Raw genomic sequence first — 25383 nt, 5'->3', positions numbered from 1 at the left:
TATCCACCACCCTCCGGAGTTCCTGGAAAGGGGTTCCCGGTCGAACCCAGATTAGTGCCCCGCATGCATATGCGGAGTAGGTCGTGGCGCATATGGTACCACGCCATTTAGCCTGCAGTTTTCCCACCTCCGTCGCGATGAGATGTGTCTCCTGTAAGAAAGCTATCCGAACATTGTGGCGTTTTGCATATGAGTACACTGCATACCGTTTGCTCGGAGTGTGGAGCCCCCTGACGTTGAGGGTGAGGATGCTGATGTCAGTATGTTATGTAATTATTGCCATGGCTCAGTATCAGTGTGTGACGATAGGAATCTGTGTCTGACGGGATATACTAAGCGAGGCCTTCCCGATCGAGGGAGGGTACATGCACCCCACGACACTAGTCGTCTATGTGTTTCGGGCACCCGGGTGTGTGTCATTCCATGAATGGGGTTGGGACATCGCTGAACTGGCAAAACTAACTGCATAACTGGGGTCGGGAAACAGTCCCAATACCAGGGACCCATCGTCCAGCCGATGCGTCCAAACCTACTCTCCCTAGTGAGGAGGGTGCAACAATGTATGGTGGGGGCGGCGGTGTGGATGTGCGAGGCTGAGCGCGAGTCGGGCCTTTGTAGGATCAGTGGGCGCTGCTCATGTCGAGTCGCATAATGGCTATGGTGCATATAGTTGGTTAGTGAGTTTTACATATAACTGCCCTCATTGTACTCCCGGCAAGCCCATCTTACGTCAAAAGGGTCCTTGTTTGTTCATCTAGAATGAGGTCCGCTGTTTGAGGGGTGACCAGAGGGGGTGTCACAGAGTCCTCGCCCGACAATGTTCCATCGCTTTCATTCTCCCCCTCAGATGAAAAAATGTGTGGAGGTCGATCTATGTCCTCCAGACGGGGGGACACCTAAAGATCAATCACTGCCTGCAATGCCTCCCTTCGCTCTTTTACAATTTGTTCCAGGTCAGGAGAGTCTTGGTTGCGTATTCTGGTCCCACTGCTTGCACCGCCACGCGGACGCTTCTGGGTGCGTCTCCTGGGTTGTGACAGTTTAGGACTAGGATTCCGTGTGGTTTTTGCTCTGGATTGCTGTGGGCAGTGATGATCCGCCCAATCCTGTGCTTCCTTGGCGGTAGTGAAAAAGACAGTGGAGCCGTTATGGATGACCTTGAGGCGAGCTGGAAAGAGCAAGGAGTACTGAATATTGTTCTCTCGTAGTCGGCGTTTCACGTCCAGGAATGAAGACCGTCGTTGCTGCACTGCTCGCGCATAATCCGGGAATACCATGATTCGCTTATTTTCGACCTGCAGGGCGCCTGCCGCTCGTGCCGCATGCAGCACCGCGTCCCTGTCCCGAAAGTGTAGGAACTTCGCTAGCATCGGCCTCGGAGCAGCCCCTGGCGGCGGCCTGTGGGCGCGTTCCATAGAGAAGAATGTCGACCGGTCTGTCGCCGGAGTGAAGGATTTCACCCATGCCTCCATGTAGTTCAGTGGGTTTGTGCCCTCAATTCCTTCTGGTAAACCCAGCACACGAATGTTACAGCGTCTCGAGCGTCCTTCTAAGTCATCCGTACGTTCCGCCATAATGGTTAGGCGATGTAGGACTTCTTGTAGTGTCTTCTGGTGCGTCTTGATTATGGGTTGTAGGTCGGCCACTGTCTTTTCCCCGTCTTTCACTCTGTCTGCTAGCTTGCGGTGGTCGTCGCGGATGAGACTGATGTCTGTTGCTAGGGTCCCGAGCCTCTTCTCCATGGAGAGCCTGGAGAGCCCGATGGCCGCCAGGACCTGATCCAGTTTGGCAGAGATCGTAGGATCGGCCTGTGGCGCCTCAGTGTGTACCCATGCCCGGGTCTTTGGCATATTCTCCGGAGCTGTCTCGGGCACTGACGTGTGTTGGGCCACCCTCGATTTCCCCATGGTGGCGGCCAGGGCGATGGCGCGCAATGAGGGCGCTGGCGTGTAGAGCGGGGTGTGTGATCCGCCGATACAAGGCTCCCTGCTGGACCTGGCAATACGAGGGCCCACTCCCACCAAAAGTCTGGGTGCAGCTGTCCGGTTAGAGGGGGAGGACCCCTCCGTCGATGTCCTCGTCACCGCCGGGGTCGGGCACCTCCAGAAAGGTCTGTTCTCTCCGCGTAGTGTCCAAGGATCAAGGGCGGTAGCGGGGTCGTTTTTACGCGCCCCTCTTTTGTAGGAATGAGCGGTCTATTGCGGTGCCGGGGGTTATGCCGCCATGCCAAAGTCAGGCAACCGTCTATTCCTGTGCACCCTGTTCGGCGAGCCGCTCAGCTGTGGGGGCTCTTGCGTGCGTGGAAATATGGGGGCACAGCTAACCTCACTGTTGCCGGTATGCCTCTCACCGAGTCCCTGATTTCATGCCCCGCCGGTCCTGCTGAATGCCGGGCGCCATCTTTGGGTTAGGTGCACTGGCTTATGAGAGGGGCTCGTCCGAAGCCCACCGCCGAGTTTGAGGGTGGTAAGTTGCCTTTCTGTTCCCTGGCCCCTGGAGAGGGAGGGGCACCGTCCCCGGCTGGCACTCCAGCGCATTGTCCGCTCCTATCCCCCGCCGCTGGAGGGGGTCCGCATCAGACCCAAGATGGCCGTCCGCTCCCCTCGCGTCGTCCCGGAGCTGGCATTGGGCGCGCGCTCGGGGAGCCCGGTGGTCTCTGTCACCCCAAGACTGCGTTCCGGTATCTTCGCCTCCCCCGTGGGTGGCCTGCTGTGGGCAGAGGTCGACGCCGGCACCGAGGCACTCACACAGGCCGTCTAGTCCCTCCCTCCGGGACGAACATCCGCCATCTTGCGGCCGGGAGCCACGGTCCGGCACCCGCACCGCCGCCGCCGTCCGTCCCCTTCGTGGCCACCAGGCAAGCGCACCAATGGACGCAGGGCTGGTTCCGGTGTCCGGAGCCGGTTTCGATGTTGCGAGCAACGCCTGGAAACGGGCAATTTGCGGGCCCGATCGCGGAGCCTCAGCAAGCCACAACAGCCATGGTAGCCTGCTTGGCCACGCCCCACCGTAGGATGCATATCTTCATATCCCATCCATCCTTCCCACAGGAGATTCCTATGGTTCACAGTAGCCAACACTCACTACCAATTCAGGGTTCTTCCTCTTGATATGAAGTCTGACCCCAGGATATTTACAAAGTGTCTGGCTCCTGTAGCATCCTTCTTAAGGAAATAAAAACACCAGGTGTTCCCATTCTTAGACAACTGGCTCGTCAAGGCTGATTCCCATCACGCAGCACAGAAACCAACAAATGCCTGCATAGCCCTATTCAACAAGCTAGGTCTTACTTTGAATTGAATAAATTCAAGCTTACAAACATCAAGAACTATAACCGTTTTGGGAGCAACACTAGATACTATAAGCAACAAAGCCTGCCCCACATCAGAAAGACAAATAAAGCATTCGCAAAGTCCATTCTGAAAAAAAATCTTTCAATACGCCTCTACAAGTCATTATTAGTGATGATGCACTCCTCTAGTTTCTTTCTGCCGGCTAAGGATGCTAACCCTCCAGAAGAACTAGACCTCCAATGGGTACAAGCGATCGTTTGTTCGATTTCATCAAAGTCACTCCAGCCATGATCAAACCCCTATCTTGGTAGACACCACAGACACACCACTCAGTCGGCCTTTCATTCCTCGCTCAACCCTCTCCATTGTTCATTACCACCAATGCTTCCTTGGAGGGATGAGGAGCATACCTTCCAAGACCTAGAGGTCAGTAGCAAGTCTGCTCGAGCTCAAGGCAGTACATCTGGCCTCACAAACTTTCCTCCCCAAGAAAAAAAATTCTGAAGTTGTCATATGAATGACAATTCAACAGTGAGACACTACATAAAGAAGGGGGTATGAGATCACTTCTCTCTCTCGAAACAAGACATTTGGAATAAGGCCATTCAAATTGGAGTGCATCTGCGAGTGGAGCATGTCCCAGGAAAGCAAAACGAGATAGCGAAATCTCTCATTAGACCGAGGTCATCTTGCCACGTATGGAAACTGGCTCAGGAGAAAATCAACCACATATTCTCGAAGTGGAGAAAATCCAATCTCGACCTCTTTGCGAACCCCCTGAAGACCAAATGTCGATTCTTTGCAAGCTGGCATCACCACCATTTTGATGGCATGGTTCGGAATCTTTGCAAACGCCTTTCCACCCATTCCCCTAATTCCAAAGGTTCTCATGAAAATCGAACCTTGCAGAATGATACTGATAGCCCTAATGTGGCTCGTCGGCATTGTTTTACAGAACTTCTCCTACTGTCAGGGAGACCTCACATCTGATTGAAGGTCTCGCCTTATCTCCTGACAATAAGTGAGTGTCCAGGCCTGCACCAGGATCCAGAGTCTCTTCACTTATCGGCCTGGCTCTTGAGCACAATGAATTCCCCTATCTAAACATCCCTCCTATATGTAGGGAGATACTTTCCAGGGCCAGAGCAGACAGTGCTAACTCAACTTATTCTCACAAGTGGAAGAGATTTTATAGTGTCAACAGGACATCCCCTGTCCTCACCTAAACGGGTATTACCATACCTATTGCACTTGGTATGTTCAGGTTTAGCTGATGAATCCTGGCGTCCATATCTCGATTCAGACGATCACCCAGGTCACCCTACTGCCTATTTTCTACCCCATGTCCTATGAAGGGAGTCTTCCTGAGCTCTGCTCAGTTTCTTCAGCTATTACAATTTTTTGGATCATCCAAGTTCATAGTCATTTCTCTCTGACCCTGGCACTAGGATGTCAGAGTAGCAGAAAACAAGGTAAATGACTACAAAATATACCTTTTCCACAAAAACTCTCACGTTCAGAGAGATAAGGCTGTTTTTGGGACTACAGAAACTTGAATCTGTCATTTCTATAGCGGACAGTGAGAATTCCCTCACCTCAGATTATAGGTCCAAGGGAGAGGTTGCGCCAAGGGCCTCCAGAAGATGCGAAGCAAAGCCACAAAAAGGCTTAACATGAGTCTTCATAAAGCACTTATCAGAGAGAGAAAATAGGAAATAGCTCTAGTACTAGCCCTACAGGGCATGTTACAGGATTTCTACAAACACGTTCTAGAGCCTGCAAGGTCACATAGTGCTCGATATGTCAGTATTCTCCGATGCTCCTGCCACTCCAACAATGATCCCAGTCTCAGTTATTGCCATGCATCCCGGACCGACCCGTTCACATCTAGTGATGATAGAGAGAAGGCCAACAACTGGTAAATTCTGCACCAGAGGATTTCTGGTGGTTCCCTGATCCTTAGCGAACGAGCATCCAAGCACTTCCAACTTCCAATAGCACAGAAGCAATTAGTTCTTTGGTTTGAAATAAAAATGCTGTAACCTTTTACAGCTGTTAATGTATCTGGGAAGAATTACAATCATGGAAAACCCTGCCACTCCTAACCCTGCCCAACCAGCAAGCAGACGTTCTCAACTATGTCTGGTTCTACTGTATGGGCTGCCAAGTCACTGGCTATACGGTGCAGGTACAACCACCAGATGTGGTCAAACATTGCCACGTATATACAATTTCTGCCGGAAGACACAAAGGGCAGAAAAAAGATTCTGCAGGGGAGCAAAACGTCCTCATCAGAAAACCTAGATTGCGCTATAGATATAGCTTCAATAGAATTCCCACAACTGTCAGTCACTGGTTCTTAGATGCTAAGGTTAGTTCAAGGCCACAACATTTAGAACCTGAGGTGTAAATATATCTAATGTTTTTACCTTACCATGGTGACACTCTATTTAGCAAGCATGTTGATGACGCCTTGCAAGCACTCAAGGCTGACTCTGACACTGCAAGATCTTTTTGGCATGATACAGTTTCAAAAGAAGCACCCTTTAGAGGGGACCCACGAAAGAGTCACTTATCTGTATCAAAGAGGAACAAATAAGTCCTGGATCTCATCACATGGTCGGACGTTGGAGATCACCCAGATGGCGCCCACCGCATCTCCAACTGCTTTGGAAGGAAGTGCTAGCTTTGCTAATGAAAGGTTCCATAGAGAAAGGCCTACATTGTCCGCAAGGAATGGGCTTCTATTCTCAGTTTTTCCTCATAGTCATGAAAACAGAGGACAGGTTATCCATCATAGACCTCCGGAAACAATCCTTTAATGAGGTCACCCTCTCTGACACCACATGACAGCTCTGAATTTACAGGATTCATACTTCCACATTCCCACCCACGCATCAAAGTTCTCCCATTTGACTTTAAGTCAGCTTCCGGCATTTTTACCTACTGCCTAGCCCTTGCAGCTTGTACAGGAGGGGCAGTCATCAGGTATTCCCCCACCTCGACAACTGGTTGATAAAATCACCAATGGCATTTCAAGCGTCCAAAGCCACAGAGGCTTGGCCTAAAGTTGTTTCACAAATTAGGTCTCCTTGTGAATTATCAAAGATCATCAACTACTCCATTCAAGAAGATAACTGTTCTTGAGCTGCAACACTAGATACTGTCCAATACAAAGACTTTCTATCCCAACATATGCAACAACGCCTCTAGGAACTTACTCTGAACTACATTATTATTATTTTTTTAAATGTGTGCTTCTGTTTAATTAGCTTCCAGACATCATGTCCTCAGCGATCAATATGATCCCTCATGCACGCCTGAATATGAGATCCTTACAGGAACAGCTACAAAAACAATAGATTCAAACAAACGAATGATCATGGGTCTGGCGAACTTCACACTGGTCTGATGGAAGCTCTAGCCTGGTATCCCAGACCTCCCACCTGTCAGAGGACCTCATGTCTTACCTCAAATACCTCACTTCGTAGTGATTACAGATGCCTCCCTGGAGAGTCCTCTGCAGAACCTGCAAATTCAAGGAAAGGGGTCTCCGCTCCAGAAGAAGCATACAAAGCAAACGCCTGGAGCGCAAGGCCATGTAACTTAGACTCCAAGCTTTGTTAGTTTGCATGGACTTTACCACCAGCATGCAATACGTGAACAAACGAAGCGGCACAAGATCACCAGCACTGTCCAAGAAGGATCAGGAAGTCTGGAGCCAGCTAAAAACACTGAGAATAACTCTTTGGGCCAAAAATGTTCCCGCAACTGGCAATCTCTCAGCAGACATACTAAGCAGAACTGGAAACAGCCTCCAGTCAACACTAAATATGATCTTCTCGTTCTAAGGCAATCCGGCTCTAAATCTCATTGCAACAAACGAAACCGCACATGACAGTTCTATGCAAGTTGGCATCCACATCCAGGATTGTGAAGGAATGCCTTTCGACAGATGGTCCGGGATCTATGCCAACCTTTTCCTCCGATGATACCAAATGTTGTCAGCAAGAGGAAAGCAGAGCAGTGTCCTCTCATCCTGATAGCCCCCATTTGCCAAAGCAGCATTGGTTCATGGAGCTTCTCCTAATATCAGAATACAACCACATTCACCTATCAACATACTGTAAACATTTGACGATGAACTAAGGCCAGGTTCTTCATCCTGACCCGACCTCTCTCTTATGTGCACAGCTCCTTAATTCCAAGAATTCAAATATCTCATTATTCCTCAGGGCTGCAGGTCTATTCTCTACAAGTCAAGGCGGAAGCCACAACATAGACATGTAAACCGTAGTGGAAACGTTTCTGCCTATGGCACAAGTAATCAAACCTACATCCTCTACAAGCACAATTTGGCAGATAACGACTGTATCTCCTCTCGCAAGCTCAGTCACGGTTGGTACATGCATCTGTTATGGTATGGCTTTCAGCAATATGAAGATATAGATGCTCATCACATTTTCTCTCTTCCTGCTCTAGCGGAATCATCAAACAGTTTGTGAAAGAATTATTCCGATTTTTTTTTTTTCCCTCCCGTAAGAGCTCCTTCCACGGACTGGTACCTGAATATAGTTCTGTCTACTCTCATGACGAATTATTCAAATCCATTCACAGAGCAAACCTCATTTCTCACATGGAAGGTTGCCTTGTTATTAGTGCTCACTCTCACCAGAAGGGTAGAGGAGATATAGGCTTTCTCAACTCAAGGACCTTCTTGCACTGCACAAGCAATTTAGTACTTATCAGAACCAATCCAAAGGTTTATTCCCAAGGTTCTTTCAGATCTTGCCTCAATGAACCTATAATGTTTCTGACTTTCTTCCAGAATCCAGCATCACCAGCTGAGCGGTCTATTCTTACACTAGGTATCAAAAGATATCTAATATTCTACTTGCATTGCTCTAAACAACTCATGAGAACTGATCAACTGTTGGACTCAGATGGACACACTCGTAAGGATGCTCTAGTCACATTGGCAACCATCTTTTGATAAATTTTAGATGCAATCCAGTTCTGCCTCTCAAAGGCTGGCAAGCCCTTCACAGTGAAAACCAGGGCACACTCAGCTAGGGCAGTTTCCACCTCAACTTCTTTGTTTGCGGAAGTGCCACTGTAAAAGATATTGTGCTGCAGCTTGGAGAAGTGTGCATATAATTCATGCAGTCTTATTACCTGGAATCGGCATGACACAGTGATGCTGCAGTTGAACATGTTTTACTACACCTCTTATTTCAATAAGGGAAGCCTCTTTTGGTTCCATGTGTTTGCTTATGTATTTATGCAAATTTTAATGGATGATGTATATTATTTGATTAAATTGCATATGAAAGTTATGTATATTTTTTCTACCCAACATTCGCGCTAATACTATAAGATATATAAATACAGTAACTGCTTGCTATTTTTATTCAATCATGTGAATCTATGAAAGATCCAATACTGGAGAAGAAAATAAGTTACTTACCTGTAACAGCAGTTCTCCAGTATTGGTATCTTTCATACATGCACATGTGACCCACCCTCCTCCCTGGAGAGGCTCCCCTTGTAGCTCAGGATTCTTTATTCCCACTTGTGCTTGAAAATCTGAGGGACTCTGATTCTTTAGTTCAAGTTTGGTCCTTGTGGACTCGCAAGGGGGTTTTCCATGCCACTTATCCTTCAGTGAATGTATTATTCTTGTGCTATTGTGTCAGCCTAATCGTGTAACCTTGACTACGCATATTGTACTTGCAATACTCTTGAGCTATGTTAATAAAAACAATTAAAAAAAAAAAGTTTGGTCCTTCTGTTTAAAAAAATACAGATGGGCTATTAAACTGACTTTTTAATTTCCATTTTAGCCTCCGATAGTGATGCATACTGTTTTTTATGGGGCCATGGGACTCCCACTTAGACGATTCAAGCATGTGAATCTATGAAAGATACTAATACTGGAGAACATCAGTTACAGGTAGGTAACTTGTTTTCTTACCAGTAACTATAGTTCTTACCTGTAACTATAGTTCTCCAGTATTGGAATCTTTCCAAGATTCACTTGCTTGAATCATTCCCTGTCGTCGAGATGGGAGTCCCCAGTACCATGCAAAAGCGATGCAATGTTAAAGATCAAGCATGAAGGCCCAAGGCCTTTAAAATTTTGCAACCTATCATAGTCTACTTAAAAAAGAGCCCAAACTTCGACTTCAGCCAATCAGGCTACTTTGCCCTCTAGCTCACTCCCGAGAGAAGCTACAGTCCACTCAAAGAAGGGAAATGTGAGCGTCTGAGTGCAGGAGGAGGGTGGGTCACATGTGAATCTATGGAAGATTCCACTGCTGGTGAACTAGGAGAAATACAGTTACAGGCAAGTATCTTATTTTTTTCCATTTATGTAGAAAATTGTATTATTTGTTGTTAGCTGTATTCAAATTATTATTATACATTTTTGAAAGGCATTAACTTGACCCATTTGTTTCCTGTTTCTTTGCAATTCTTTTTGAAAATGTAAAATTAAAAATGAAGAAATGTGTGTCTTTGTAGGTGGGCCAGGTCTACATGATCCTTGCGAGAAGGAATCAACAGATGCATTGATGCATATAACAACACAACAGAGAGAGCAAATTACCCACAGTGCACAGGTAACACTTGGTGAAATGCAGGGAATGAGCCTGTAATTCAGTTGATTCTACACTAATGTGCACTTTTCATTCAGAACATTTCAAACCTTGTTGTGAAAAGTAAGTTATTGAAGAAGGTGCCGCAATAACTGACGTTGGAATTGCCCAATGAGCTACATTTTGATGGAGACTTATCATCCTAGTTAACTTTGGTGTACAAATTTAAACTCTTTTTATGATTTACGTCTCAGTCTCCTATGGAGCTAAATTATCAACACAAGCCAGCAAATTCCCTCACTGAATTAAGCACTTGGTCTGTGTGCAACTTGCAGGTCACACTGGTTCCACTGAGTTAAGTAAATTTGGGATTTATTAATCCCTAAAATCCAGCAAAGGACCTCACACCATACACCAAGATTCAATAAATGTTTTTGTTCCTCTGTTTTAAAATAATTTCTGAAAATAGAAAAGAAAGCAAAAATGGCGTAGCATTGCTCGATTGAAGAGTGCGACTGCTCCTTTAAGTACTTCAGCTCAGTACAATCAGGACCATTAAACAACCTTTTTTAAATTTCTCAGTCTTCCTTAGGAATCCTGCCCACACACATTACTTACAAAGAAAAACAGCTCTTGGAAGGACCCTTTTTGACTCTGTCTCGATGCCTCTTAGCATAGTGTTGCAAAGCTCTCCACCTTTGTTACTCCTGCTGCACTTCCATGGTACTGCTTGTGTTGGCACGAGTAGCTATCTTGGTGTCTTCCTTTTCACTTCTTGTCAACACTTTGTGAGGATTTGTTGCTGCCATCTTGTGCTTTAAAGCACTTTGAAGCATGGTGCTGAGAGCACTTTTTTTTTTTTTTTAACACTAACTTTAATGAGTTTTTACAAAGTACATTTAAACAGACTGCACCTGTATTGATACTTGAATATACCAATGCAGTTCAGATTTGCCAGCATTACAGTGTTCATCTTAACATACAATTGCCAGTCGTCTATTACAGTGCATATAATTATATAGCATGATCTTTACACTTGGTGTGTTCGCATTTCCTATGTATTTCACATAAAGTAAATAAAATGAGTATTGCAAATCCCTTACATACTTGATTCAACTATCCCGGATCCCATTGCAGTTAGCTAACTGGGCAACACACTTGGTATCCGCTCAAACATAGAGTAATAGTCCATTATATTCATTGGAACATAAACATGAGCAGGCAGCACTTTACAGTGTATCATGTCACATTCTAGGTCAACATATGCATAATGTCAATTACCCAAACACCACTGGCCCTGCATCTTAAGAGATCTGCCGAGCAATATTCTGAAGTGTCGATACCTATGGCTCATCAGATATCAAGTCAGCCCAAGAGCACAACTTAATGTTCTTCGGTCCTGAAAGTGTTTTTTAGTGTTGAGGCAATAAGTCGTTGAGCACAGAGTGGTTCATGCCCTTGGTGTCTGGCTTTGTCAGGGCAATCCAGTGCTTTTTGGTAGTCTACGTACTAGCTTAATATTTGTGAGAAAAATGTTTACCTCGAGAGACGCAGAAGCTGAAAACTTTAACAATGTATGTTGTTTTCTTTTTTCTTATTAAACAAAGTAACATCCATGTCTTATTGATGATATTCTTTTGATCTCTTGGTGTGTGGTTGGAATTTATATTTGTATTTTGGTACAAGTATAAGTAGATCTTTGTAAAATGGAAATGCTATGTAAACAGTGCATAACACACTTATTCCTTTGGTATGGCTTTTTAATACTGTGTGCTTTGCATAGAATTGCGTTGTCAAAGAGAGTAGGTTAGGATAGGCATTTTTCACATGCTTTGATTCTTAGCACCTGTGGACCTTTACATTAGTAATGAGTCATCTACCACTTATTTTCTGTTTCTACAAAAGGATGTTTTTAATATTTTTACTTTATTAAATCATATTGTGAGTGGATACAAAAGGCAAGATGTTATTGAGAGAATGTTTCAAGTGGGTTTTTATTGAATTATCTACATAGCAAATAACATTTATAAGTATGGAATCTTATCTTCAGGTCTTGGATAGTTTGGTTTTGGTCAATCCTCTCCAAGACTACTGTGATCTTCACCCCACATTGAAAGAAAAAAAAATGGGCTATAATGATTTTATTCTTCTCTTAATTGTAATCAGTTTGTGCTACCAGTAGTGTTTCCCTTTACAGGAAACATGATAAACTAATCCCTGTTACCCACCGCATTTTTGCTTTCTTCTACCTGTTAACCCACTGTGGTAGTACAGTACTCTGTAACCCATGCCACCACTTTCTATTATGTTTAAAAAAAAAAAAAAAACGGCTTGTAATACCAAGATTTCTGATTGATATTGCTACCTGCAGATTCCTCGCCTTTTGAAAATTCCAGAAAGGTTTCCAAAACTCTTTCACCCCAGTAGGTGGCATTGACTTTGTGTCAACATTGCATGCAACGGTATCATGACATCACCATAGTTTTAATGTGCTCACCCTTGCATGCCAGTGTCCGTTCCCTTTTTTCCAATTCTTTGTTACGGATCTGCAGCTTGCTCTTTGACAGTTCTGTCAGGGGTTATTCAGCAATTTGTCTCATAGTTTTGGTGCGATCTTGTATCCACCTCCAAACGTTCAGGCTACAAACTCTGCAGTGACTGGGAGGTTTAGATGTCTATTACTGACCCTCATGATGTCTGCCTATGGTGTCTAGGATCAAACCACATCTCCAGATCCTGGGAGTCTTGTCAGAACATGCACCCTAAACCTATAATGGAGCCGGTAACAAATCACTTAATGACCAGGGCCATGTACGATTGTTCCAGTTCACCCCAGTCCCCAGGTTTGACGTGGTGGGAGAAAAGACGTAAGCCCAAAACGAAGAGAAGAAACAACTACAATCATAAGCTAAGTAAGTGGCCACTGATGCTCTCTAACCCAACAGATTTGTCATCTGAGCCTGAATTGGTGATTTCTCCATGCCCTGACCGGTTGCTGCCTGCTTAAAACAAGCTGGTGCAGTTGCCTCTCCAGTTCAGGAACCATCCTACCCTAATTTCTCTCCAGGTTTGGGTTCTGCATTTGTCCTGAAAACCATGATCGAGGTGTTTGGGAGAACTAGGTCCCACCTGGAGCATTTATGGACCCCATAGGACTTTTTAGCTGCTCCCTATTGCCTTCCCCTGATGTGACTTCGCTCTGTGTTGTAAGCCCCTATCATGCCTCGCGTCCCTTTGGTGCCCACACCTTCAGGCCCAATACCACCAATGGCCCAACTGGCCCCAGCACCACCTCCTGTGTGGCTGCAATCTCTCCCTCGGTGTAGATTGTGAAGTCAGGTAATAAAGATTTTGCAGAATGAGAATGAAATGTTGGGAAAATCTGAAAATGACCAATTAAAAATCAGACGTCAATTTAAAAATGAAATTGTTGATTTTGATGTCAAATTACAAAGGGTATTTTAACCTAAATCAATGAGTTGTACTGCAAAACACAAGTCCTGAGTACCCCCACTCCCACCAAAGTAAGAAATTGGATTATTTGGGGTGGGCGACTACCTAACTCAAGGAAAAATCACGATTTTTGTCAGGGTAAATCCTCAAAGTTGCTAAATTAACTAGAGCTCAAGCCACTTTTAGCTATGGCATACAACTGACAAACTTAATTTAGGCCAATGTGTAAAGTATTATTGCAGTACCAAAACAGTAATAAAGTTAAAATGCAAAACAATTAAAATCCCAAGTTGAATTAGAGAAATAAAATAAACCATCTTAAACGAAATGACACCATAGTGAGAAAAATCCAGGGAACAGGAGATATGATTTTTTCAAGTTTTAAGTAGAAATAGTGGCAAATAGCCTAAAGCATACAATGATAATCAATAGTGAGGCGCACGGGGGCGTGGCTTGGCGCCAACAAAGATGGCCACCTGAAGGAAGAGTTCCACCGGAGCCGTGCCCCAAAACCCCTAAAAATCAGACAAAACTCCTAAATTGGAGGACCAGATCACTTGCAGTGCCAGCAGATCACCAGCCATCCCGATCGACACCAGAAAACCCCATAAAAAAACAACCTGCAATTACTCAGTTTCAGTGTCACCGGGTGCTGAGAGCCGACAGAGGCCATCCCACCATTCGACCCGCCACGACCCCAACTACGGGCCATCGCGGATCGCAGAACCAGTTTGCGCACCTCACCTTGATTGCGGGGAGGGGGACGGGAGCCCGTGGCCTCCACCGCTCCAGCGACTGCGTGGTTCTCCCCCCTCCGGACTGCTGGGAGCTCGACCTGACCTGGCTGTCCTCTGGTGCCGGTAATCCTGAACTGCCCGGCTGTGTTCACAAAGCCGAGACCAGGGTCGGAGATCTTCGTTCCTCCTCCCACTCCTTCTTCCCCGTGATCTGCCAGGAAACAGCGCGTCTCATCTCTCGCGGAGGACGAGGTCGCTGGAAGCACCGGGAGTTCTCGACAAGAAGATACCGGAGACACCAGACACTGCATCCACCTGGGGGCAAAAGTTGGAGGTACACTGCCCGCACCACGCCGCGATCCGAGGTGCGCTGTGCTCCCCTTCAGCACGGGACCTCTGCCGGTCAAACGATATGCCTCTCTCCCGACTTGAGACACTAACAGCAAAGGGCCGCGGCGAGGCCCAAAGGAGGAAATAAGCATAGATCTGAAGACGGGCTATGCTGGGTGGGCCCCACCACGTGGATTGCTACACTATGTACTGTTCACTAACGCGGGACAGAGGGTGGCATTGTGACACTGTGAGTGAACGGTGGGGTTCCCCAAGAACTGGACCTAACGCCCAATAACTGTGCCGTTGGCCCTACTGATCGTCCAGGCACTTCATGATGGAGGCGGAGTGACGCCGTGGGTGAGGACCCGAAGTAGCTGGATACTGCCGATCCGACTGTCTCCCCTGTGGAGTAGTGGTCCCTGAGGAGACACCATTGCTGACTCCTAGAGGGCCGGAGAGCTGTGCAGCCATGAGGGGAAAGTTGATATAGTGAGATTGCCAACAAGGGATTTTACTTGAGGTTACTTAGTTCTATTTCTTTGTAGTTAAGATTGAAAGTGTATTCTAGATCAATTATACACATACAATAAATGTTTGTCAAGAACTTATCAAAGATAAAAAGTGCACACACGGGAATGATTGTGAATAAAACACAAGTCTTTTTATATATCAATCAAAATCAAGAAAAAGGGGATACACAAAGGAACAATAAATTTCAAGCAATGTAACATGAAAGATGGGTTAACTTAAATCCACATTTCATCAGAAAACATCTATTTCCAGGTAGTTTTAACAGAGATTAATTTCATAAATGAAAAGAAATCAACTGTAATTATCAAATAATGCGGAATTAGATGATGGTGTCGACGTTTCGGTCTTGGTGGCAGAAGTCCGTTAGACCATCTTCAGGACAGTTAATAATTGCACAAAAAACCCCTATATGAACATAATACACATAATTACATTAATGAATACATAACAATTATAAAAAAATTGCATCCTAGACAACCCGTGTGTGGAGAGTGGTCTCTATATATTGATTTAATCAAACAACTAATTAAATACTGCGTAGCAGCAAAACTAAATTAAATATGGAAATTTACCATATTTGAGTCGAATGAAGACCCATTTATCAGACAACTAAAACATTATTTTACAATGAATGGGCTTGATGTCATGACTAAAGGATCTTATAGAGCTCATCTTAACTTACATCAATTTTAAGTTATGAAAATTTGATCAACATAAAGGTAATTGCTTACTTTGTGAATTCGGGAAGAGCAAACAGCTCAATCTTCGTTTTTATGTATTTTTGCCAAACCGTATTAGATGAATCTATAGCCAAAATTAAAGAGCACTGCATTAGGTATATGTGCATGACAGCAGAGAAGAAAAAAGGGGGGAGGGAAGGGCCTTGAAGTAACTCCTACCGAATTGTTGACAAAGTAACTCCTACATGGAGATTCATATATGAGAGATCCTCGTTTCTTCTGATGTCCTTTTACTGTAAACATAGAAAGTAAACACCAGTTGGCTCGTGTGTTACTTCTATTTAAATTTATAAAATTCGACATCAAATTTTTTTTTTAATTCAGAGTGACAAAGAATAAGCTGATGCTAGGAGAATTAGGTGAGTTGTACACACCTCTCCGTCACTAAGAATCTACACTCGTTGTCATTTAAATCTCCGGATAAGTACTTGAAAGATCGAAGCATATTGATGCATCGCTGGTGGCAGCCCTCTGTATAATGACAGTTATGTATCTACTGGAGGGGTGTTTGGTGATATAAGCACTCGACAGAAAGTCGATAGCTGACCGAAAACCATTTAATGAGAGCAGAGACGCCTGAGGGGAAAGTAGCAACTTCTAACTTCTTCGAATCCTATAGCCCCCTACGTGAGACCGTGGTGGGACTGTGCACGGCGAAGAGGCAGCCCTAGCGGTCAAACGCCACTGGCAATCGCGCCAACAAAATGAAGCCCAAAGGTGCCACAGTGGTGCAAGCAAACAAGCTCGACAAGTATGCTGTACCGAAACAACCGCTACTGGAAGATGGGGCTCCAAGTGGACTATCTGGCGACCCCGAACCTTCCCTCGGCTCCATAATGGCGGCCATACAGGTCCTTGGCACAACACTTGAGACAAAAATCGAAAAAGCGACCAAGGCGTCTGTTGCGGAGCTCCAGTCTACAACTAAAAAGCTGGAAGTACGGGTCCAACAGTTGGTACATCAACACCAGATGGCCCTCATACCTGGACACACACCTAGTGGGCAATACTTGTAACGCGTTAAATAGGTGGGGGTAGGTGCTCGCGACACATGTGGGCTTTACTACAGGTTCTAGGGGGGTAGGCATTCTTATTAAAGATCCTTTCCGTTCAGTATACAACACGTCTGGACTGACACACTGGGTCGTTACACAGCGGTCTCCGGGCAATGGGAGGGCCACGCCCTGACACTAGTAGCAGTTTATATCCCACCGGGCTTGCAGAATCAATCCTTCAAGGACCTGGGATCTTTCATACTTTTGCTTCCAGAAGGCCACCTGATGATGGGAGGGGATTTTAACTCTGTTGTGTCGGGACAGCTCGACCGCCACGGGATATTGGTAGGGCGGGTAACTGGCTCACCAACTTCCTCGATTCTCTTGGACTCACGGATCTCTGGAGGGCTCGCCAGCCAGAGCTAAAACACTACACTTTTTACTCAGGGTCTCACCATACCTTCTCCAGAATTGACTTCATACTCACGCCCTAACAACAGACCATGACTGTCAGAGAGATCAGACATTTGGCAAGGGGTATCTCGTACCACTCTCCGCTATGGGCCCATTTGACAATCGGGGACACGAGGGTGGGTTGTGTGGCGCCCATAAACCCGTGGTTTCTCCGTATTCCTGCAATCAAGGATACACTAACGAAAACTCTCGATCAGTACTTCCAGGACAACGAAAACTCGATTGTTTCTCCTACAATCCTCTGGGAGGCTTTTAAGACCGTTATCAGGGGGCATGCACTATCGGCTATCGTGGGGTCGCGTAAAGAGAAACTCCAAGACATGACTAGCCTCGAGGAGGATCTCCGACTTGAGGGGGTAGTGGAGAATGGGGAGGATCAAGTCGCCCTTCACCAATTACAACTGAAGACAACAGAGTACAAAGCTGTGGCTGTGGACATGGCCAGAACCCTAGCCAGAGACAGGGATGGACAACTGTATGACCAGGGGGACAAAGCGGGCAAACTGAATGCCTGGTTAGACAAGAAAGAGAGGGCAAAGAGACTGGCCCTGGTGCTCAAGAGTAGCCGAGGTACTGTATTGACAGAACCCCAGGACATAATTCTCGAGTTCGCAGACCATTATAAGATGGTATACCGTAGCGGCTCAGACTTGCCATAGGAGGACCTCGTCGTGCTTGTCGTAGATATCGCTCTACCCACCCTGACGGACTTAGAACGGGACTCATTGGACGGTGCACTTACGAACGACGAAATTGCAACGGCCATCAGGAGTCTTCAGTCCGGGAAAGCCTTGGGCCCCAATGGGTTGCCCATTGAGTTTATAAGCTAAAACCTGATAAGCTGACCCCGTATCTCAGAAATATGTTTGAGGACTGCAAAGACCGTGGCCGACTCCCGCTTGATGAACGCATAGTCACGTTGGTCACTATACATAAAGATGGGAAACCAAGAGCCCGACTGCTCGTTCTACAGGCCCATCTCCCTGTTGAACGTGGAACCTAAAATCTTAGCGAAACTTTTGGCCAATCGACTAAAACAGGTGATATGCAAATTGATGCATCCAGACCAACCAGGCTTCATGCCTCATCGCAATACTGCTCTCAACTTACGCAGCCTACACCGGGTAATGGAGCAGCTAGCTACCATTCAAGAAGATGCAGTAGTAGTTTCACTACTCGCCACAATGGTGTTTGATACACTAGAATGGCTGTCCTCAAGAAGTTGGGCTTCGGCCCTAACTTCATTGGATGGGTAAGACTCCTCTATGCAGACCCACTGGCCCAAGTGGTAGTCTACTACAAGATCTCCGAGGTGTTCATCCTTGGCAGGGGAACCCGACAGGGCTGCCCCCTCTCACCCCTGCTCTTCGCTCTCTCCCTCGATCCCCTGGCAGCCTGGATATGAAGAGACCCCTCTATAAGAGGCCTTAAGTGGACGGACGGACGGGTGGGAGGACCGCGTCTCCCTGTACGTAGATGACATCCTCTTATATCTCGCCTCTCCCCAAAGATCACTGCGAGTAGTTCTTGATTTCTTCACCAGCTTTGGGAGAAACTCCGGTTATAAAATAAACTGGAGCAAGTCACTGTTGTACGTGCTGGATGGAAACCCTCCCTCCCTGCCACGATGCTGCCCCATATTAACTGCACCAGACGGCTTTAAATACTTGGGCATTTTCATCACAGCCGATGCCAAACTTTGTTACGAGCGTAATCTCCTTCCCCCGCCTCAAAGGTTTAGACGTGACACTGCGACCTGGAAAACGCTGCCGTTGTCATTGTTGGGACGTGCAGCACTCTTCAAAATGATGACTCATCCGAGCTTTCTATACGCCTTGCAGAACTTCCCTGACCTGGTTCCGACCAGGTTCTTCAATGATATTGAGAGCACCCAGCGGCATCTATTATGGGACAGTAGGCCACATATAGCACTACACAAACTCACACTCGGATGGTACGACGGAGGCATAGGACTCCCCGACATCAAAAAATACTACTGGACGGACCACTTGGCAGCCGTGAACCATGGCACCTATTGTGTTGGCGACGACCCTGGTTACAGGATGGACAGAAGGCTGCTCCTAGGGGGTAGCTTTAGTAGGGCGCTCTACTCCAAACCCAACAGGTACTCCCTAACAGGGCCCACGAAACACTCGGTCCAGCTCTGCCATATGGTTAACCGTAGGTTAGGATGGCCCCAAAAACTTACATTAGCCACTCCACTATGGGACACTGAACAACTGGGCTCCCTAGAGAAGACAAGAGGTTTCGACTAATGGGACCTTATTGGTCTATCCCGCATCGGGATCCTCTGGGGACCAGATGGGGTAGTTTCCTTTGCCTCACTCCAACAACGCACAAACTCGCCGATGCATATATCTGAAATATTCTGCAAGTCCGACACTCTTCAAACTAATCTCCCCTCAGGAACATCCCCACCCGAGCCTCCCCCTTCGAGGATAGACTGCTTGATTGATACCTCCCAGATAAGGTCATCTCCCTCACATACAAGAAACTTACAAACAATACACCGGATCCCCTTGTCTCATTGAGGGGCCGATGAGAAAGAGATGGGCTAGAATTAGACAATGAAGAATGGCAGGAGGCGGTGTCTTCCCCCCGGGAAGTTGCTATTTCATCTAAACTGAGACTGGTCCAATTAAAAATCCTACACAGGGCCTATATCTCGGGTCCCAGACTGGTACACATTTGCAGGGCTAACGAAGGGTTGTGTAGGAGACAATGTGGACTTGAGGGTTCCTTTCTGCATATTAAATGGGAGTGTGCACTGATTCAGAAATACTGGAGTGAGGTGCACGAGTGTATGATTACAGTGTGGGGTGTAGCAATCCGGCCTGAAGCCAAGCGGTGCCTACTGAATGTGCGGGAACCCACAGACCTTAACAGCAGGGGCAAATTCTGGGCGACTCTGGTCCAAATGGTGGCCAAAAGAAACATTGCCAGGCTATGGGGAGCGACTGTACCACCTACACTGGGAGCATGGAAGGCGTACATGGATTGGAGTATGCTCAGGGAAAAGACTTTGTTGTGTGCGGCTGCCCCCGATATGGGATAAATGGAATGTGTATCGTGGCAATATTTGTGAACGGCCGCGCTTGTCATTGGTTTGTTGTTCAGACCCCTCAGTAACCTTTTGAGTGCTAAAAACACAAGGAGAGCATACAGAATTAAAAAATGAACATGGCTTTAAAATATAAGTGAGGAAATTCTAGACATTGTTTAGTTTTTAGTACACTAGTTCAGTTGCTGGGGCATCAAATCTCGGTTTTCTTCTGGCATCCTGCAGTGCGGTTTGTCTTTTTTTTCTACTAGTTTGCTGATGCGCCGCAGGTACTTAGTCACTATTTCAGCTCCATGGAAATGTAAAGGCTGTTTTCCCCTCAGGTACAGAGTGCATTTGAACTGCTGGGTAATACGATGGTAGAGATTTGCAGAAGAGTCGTTGAATGCTACAAGGAAACCAATTAACAGGGACCTGAACCGAAATGTCTGCCACACAGAGAATTATTAATATTCTCTCTCTCTCTTTGCCTATGAGCCTCTCCATGTTTTTCAAACGGGTCGTGTTTTTTTTTTGTCTCAATAAAATGAAATGCTTTTCAGATAAGTCTGAGCCTCCGTACAGGAGGTCTGTTAGAAAATAAGGCATAGGTTTCTTTTTTTAATAACCCAGTTTACTGAACTTATATCAGCCATGCAGAGGGCAAAAGAAACGATCATTGGCATAGCCAATAGGTCTCGCCTTTGGGACCTTATAAATGTTTAGCCATGCAACAGTTGATGTTGTACCAGGGATATTGTGCTGCATAACTAAACACTTATAAGGTTCCAAAGGCGAGACCTATTGTGAGAAAGTGGCTCTGTATATACTGCTCCCAAATAGGTACAGGGTGTACAGAGTCCCCAGTCCCCAGAGGTTTGGCAGAGGCTAAAGTTAGATATAACCTTACACTCTAAAGTGGTAGCTTGGTCGAGCAGTAAGGCAGTATCAGAGGACAGTGTAAAGCATTTGTTGCACACACTCAGTCAGCAAATGGTCTCACACACTCAATAACAACTCTAGGCCAATGGTTTATATATAAAAAATATATGCTTGTTTTATTTTAGAACCAACAATAGGTATTAAAATATACTTTCTCAGAATGAGATGCTTTATATAAATACTTTTGCAATATGCAATTGGCTTTTGTAGAAAGTTACAAGTGGTTGAAATAGGCAACACAATTTTAAACACAATAATGCATTGAGTTCAATGGAAGTTTCAAGTTATTTGCAATAGATTACTTTTAGGATTACTTTTGTGATTCCAGGACTGGATCCTAGATTCAGTCCTGGGACAGTACTTAGAAACAAGTGATAAAAGTCGACTTAGTTACTGTTATGATTTTTAGACAACATTTTGCTATTTTAAAAGTTGACACTTGGAAAATATTTCATAGAAAACAGTCAATGATTCCCTATGGAAGAAAATTCAAGTTGCAGGTATAGTATGTTCTTGTTACTTTTGTAATCCAGTACTGGGTGCCTAGACTCAGTACTGGGACCTTTATCCAAAACGGGTAAGTAATTACGTTTTCACAGTTTGTACGATTTTTAAAGAATATTTCAAGTTTGCAAAAATCGACACTTAGAAGAAATTTCACAGAAAAACAGTCAATGATTTCCTAAGGGAGAAAATTGGGTTACTGGTAAGTACGGTTGTGAATATTTTTCAGGGTCAGTGCTGGGCAGCAAGATCCAGCACTGGGAGCTCACCTAATAGCAGGTGAGTATTTTCGTTTTTGTTACTCGGCTGATTTTTGGTGAATATTTTAAGTTTTGAAAAGTCCGCACTTTCAGGAAAAACCAGTCAATGTTACCCTATGGAGAAAATTGAGTTATCGGCTTTCAGGTAAGTACTCGACTGGTAAAGTTGAGGTTCTGGGCACAGACTCGGGGGTCTCCCAGGGTCAGGTAGGTACAGTTGTTACACCCTCAGCGGCACCGGGTCAGCCGGGTGCAGAGTGAGTTAGGCCCAATGTTATCCTGTGGGAGGCAGGGGGGCCTGGGTTGGTGGCTGCTGACTAGCAGGCCATGCGGCTGTGGGAGCTGGGCTCCTGGTCACTTGCTCAGGGCAAATGGGGAAGTAGATAGGTGCAAAGGTTACAATGCCAGGGCCACTCGGGCGGCTGGGTGCAGGGTGCTTTTGAGCCGTCAGGCGCTCAATTGATTTCAATGGGAAAGCTCCGGTTTGGAAAAAGACTGCAAGCTCAGGGACGAAGATTCTTCAGGTGCCACCACCACTTCGAGAGGTAAGTTGGGTAGTTGGAGGATAGGTAGGTACCCAGGAGTTGGGCACAGGGGGCCGCAGGGCGCCGGGTGCAGGGGTGCCTTTTGGTGTCGGGAAATCTTACCCTCTATTGATCGCGGTTGGGGGGGGTACCTGGTTCTGAGGCTGCAGGCGTCGTCAGGAGCGTCGAGGGAAGTCCTTGGGTGCCGGACTCTGGGTCACAGTCGCCGTGGGGTCGTCCTCTGGTCTTTGTTCACTCCGGCACAGGCCAGGCTTGGCGGGTGCAGAGTGTGCAGGGTTCGCGGTTCCGGGCTGATGCCAGGGATTAGAAGTAGATTTTGAGCAGAGCCTCTACTCATGGGAGTCCCAGGGGCTTGCAGCCAAAAGGTAGCCAGGTCCTCTGGGGTTTGTGAGGTTGCTGGCCACAAGAGATGCCGGGTTGTAGCAGGAGCAGGTTCGAGGGTCAACAGGCCTGTAGGGCTGGGGCCAAAGCAGTTGGTGTCTTCCTCTTCTTAGCAGCTGCAGGGAAGGTCTTCTTTCTTCTTGCTCTTCTTTGTATTTCGGAATCTGGAATCTGGGGAAGGAAGGTTCAGGGTGCCCCTAAATACTGGATTTAGGGGCGTTACAGGTAGGTAAAGAGCAGGGACCAGTGGGTTCCTGGGGTGGGTACACCCCCTATTCTGCCACTCTCCTGTGGGAGGGGGGCAGTAGCCTAGTCCTGATTGGGCAGGGCCTCCCATCTTCAAGATGGCGATCGCCCGGAGATGTGCTTCACCTCGCCTCCCCCACCTGAGGAGTGGGGTTGGCAGGCTGGCACATCCCCTGTCCTTATTTGGGGTTTCCAGCCAAGCTTCCCGCCAGAATGGGGGTTGCAAGTGGCCTGGGGAAGCTCACAGAGGCGGCATGCATTTGAAGCTTCCCCCTGCCCATCACGGGGGAGGAGATCTAGCACTTCGCCCAGGATGTGCATTGTTGCAGGCCCACATAGAGCAGGGGCTCTCCTACCCAGGGGTCCAGCAACATGTCTGCTGTGTGGCAGCCTAGGCAGCCTCTCAGACCAGACGTGGATTGTAGGTTAGGTTTCAGGGGGCATCTCTAAGATGTCCTCTTTGGTGCTTGGTACATTAAATCCCACACTGGCATCAGTGTGGGTTTAATGTGCTGAGCTGTTTGATACCAAACTTCTCAGTCTTCAGTGTTGCCATTATGGTGCTGTGGAGTTTGTGTTTGACAAGCTCCCAGCACCATGTACTCTTAAATGGCAGCACTGCACTTACAGGGCCCAGGAATGGACCTGGGTACTGTAGGGGCACAGGGATCATGCTCCTGTGCCCACACCACTGGCATAGGGCACCCAGCTGGAGGGGTGGCTGATATATGCCAGGGCAGTGTAGGTTCGGGCATGGCACACAGGGATGTGTGCCATGTCGACTCTCTGCTTTGTCCTGTATCCAGACACTCAGCCTGCAAGGGCAGTGTGTGTGTGTTAGGGTACAGGGCCTCTAAGGGTAGCACAATGAGTGCTGCAGCCCTTAGAGGCCTTCCCTGGTCACAAGGCCCTGGGTACCTAGGGTACCATTTACCAGGGGCTGACATGTGTCCAGGGTTTGCCAATTTGGAGGTTTTGGTTTAGGGAAGGAACATAGGCCCTGGGCACCTAAATGGCAGGAGCGCAGGGCAAACTCAGTCAAAGTACATTCAGCAATTCAGCAAAAAGTGGGGGCATACCATGCAAGAAAGATGGCACTTTCTCACACCTATTGGCTATGCCAATGCTTGTTCTTTTTTTTGAAGTGTACCTCCAGTGTTATATGTAAAAACGAGAAATAGAAGTATGATGGAGCAAAAGAGGCTTGGGATTGGTTGATTTGTTGATAATCTTTATTTGGACTCATAGGATATATTGTCCTTATGTTCCTTTTATTGTGTTATCAAGGCTGCTGAGTTAGAAAAATATAGAATCAGGAGCATACTCGGAGCCTCTGTCCTGACTTGGAATTAGAGAGATTATCACAACAATTCAGTAGTGACAAAACAACATTTTTGAGTGGGTATTCTTGACGTAACAGATATGTACTCAAGTAGTATTACAAGATCAGCCAATGTGTTTCTCAACTGAACCCTTTGCTATGCATGGGAGCACAGGGAAAAATTTTATGGTTCTTCTTAGATGAACTGTTTGAAATGTAAGCAAATTAAGAATGTTTGATAAATGTAGCCAAAAACTATTGTTCCTACCCTATATTGATATTATGAGCGTACTCTATGGTTCATCTATATCGAAACAACTGCCTGACCTGGAAGTCGGTGCTTCGCTTGACTAGGTAGGACCCAGAAATGATGCACCAAGCTCCTCTGTGGCATGGACGATGTTTGAAAGACATCACCCAGTTAACTGGGTTCAGCAAATGCGACCTGTTTGGCATTACTAGTTTGGGAGATGTCTGGCAAGGGTCGCACATGAAGTCATTTCAAGAACTTCATTTGTAGGCTGGTGAAAAACCAGTTTTATAAATATTTTGAAGTTCGCCATGCCCTCACTTGCCACTAAGCTGAGCTCCGAGAAATACCATAACAAAGTCCATTAGGCACCAAAGTCCTGGTTGGGAAAAGGAGGAATCTCACTGATTTATTGCTCCTCAGTTATTAACGCCCCTGATAAGTTTGTAGCTCTTAAAGAGAAATGGGAGGGGTGCCTGAGCCCCCCCCCCCCCCTTGCAGGCTGGAAAGAGGCCAGAATGACCCCTCCAGAAATTGTCATCTCATCCCGCTTTGAGACTTATATCTTCATGTAGCCTATTTCACACCCCAACAACTTTGGTGTGCTTGGTAGGCTGTCTATCTCCTCCTGCTTGCATTGTGTAGATCAAAATGCTGACTACTTTCATATGGTCTGAAGGGGCCCTACAAGTGCACAATACTGGAAAACAATTGGAAATAT

The 25383-nt window shown here is 46.4% G+C and overlaps 1 protein-coding gene across 7 annotated transcripts in view; it reads left to right on the top strand.

Moving 5' to 3' along the window:
- STRBP (spermatid perinuclear RNA binding protein) overlaps positions 1-25383 on the top strand; it is a 605440-nt gene that overhangs the window by 273477 nt on the left and 306580 nt on the right. For all 7 annotated transcript variants that reach the window (XM_085612449.1, XM_085612470.1, XM_085612476.1 and 4 more), the window contains one exon: positions 9816-9913. In XM_085612449.1, the coding sequence (XP_085468575.1) occupies positions 9816-9913 (98 nt within the window). The remainder of the gene's footprint in view (positions 1-9815; positions 9914-25383) is intronic.

Source organism: Triturus cristatus, chromosome 1_2, assembly GCF_964204655.1.
Source record: "Triturus cristatus chromosome 1_2, aTriCri1.1, whole genome shotgun sequence".
In the NCBI taxonomy this organism is placed as follows: Eukaryota; Metazoa; Chordata; class Amphibia; order Caudata; family Salamandridae; genus Triturus; species Triturus cristatus.
The sequence above is the reverse complement of the archived record's forward strand: the minus strand, read 5'-3'. Positions and strand labels throughout refer to the sequence as shown.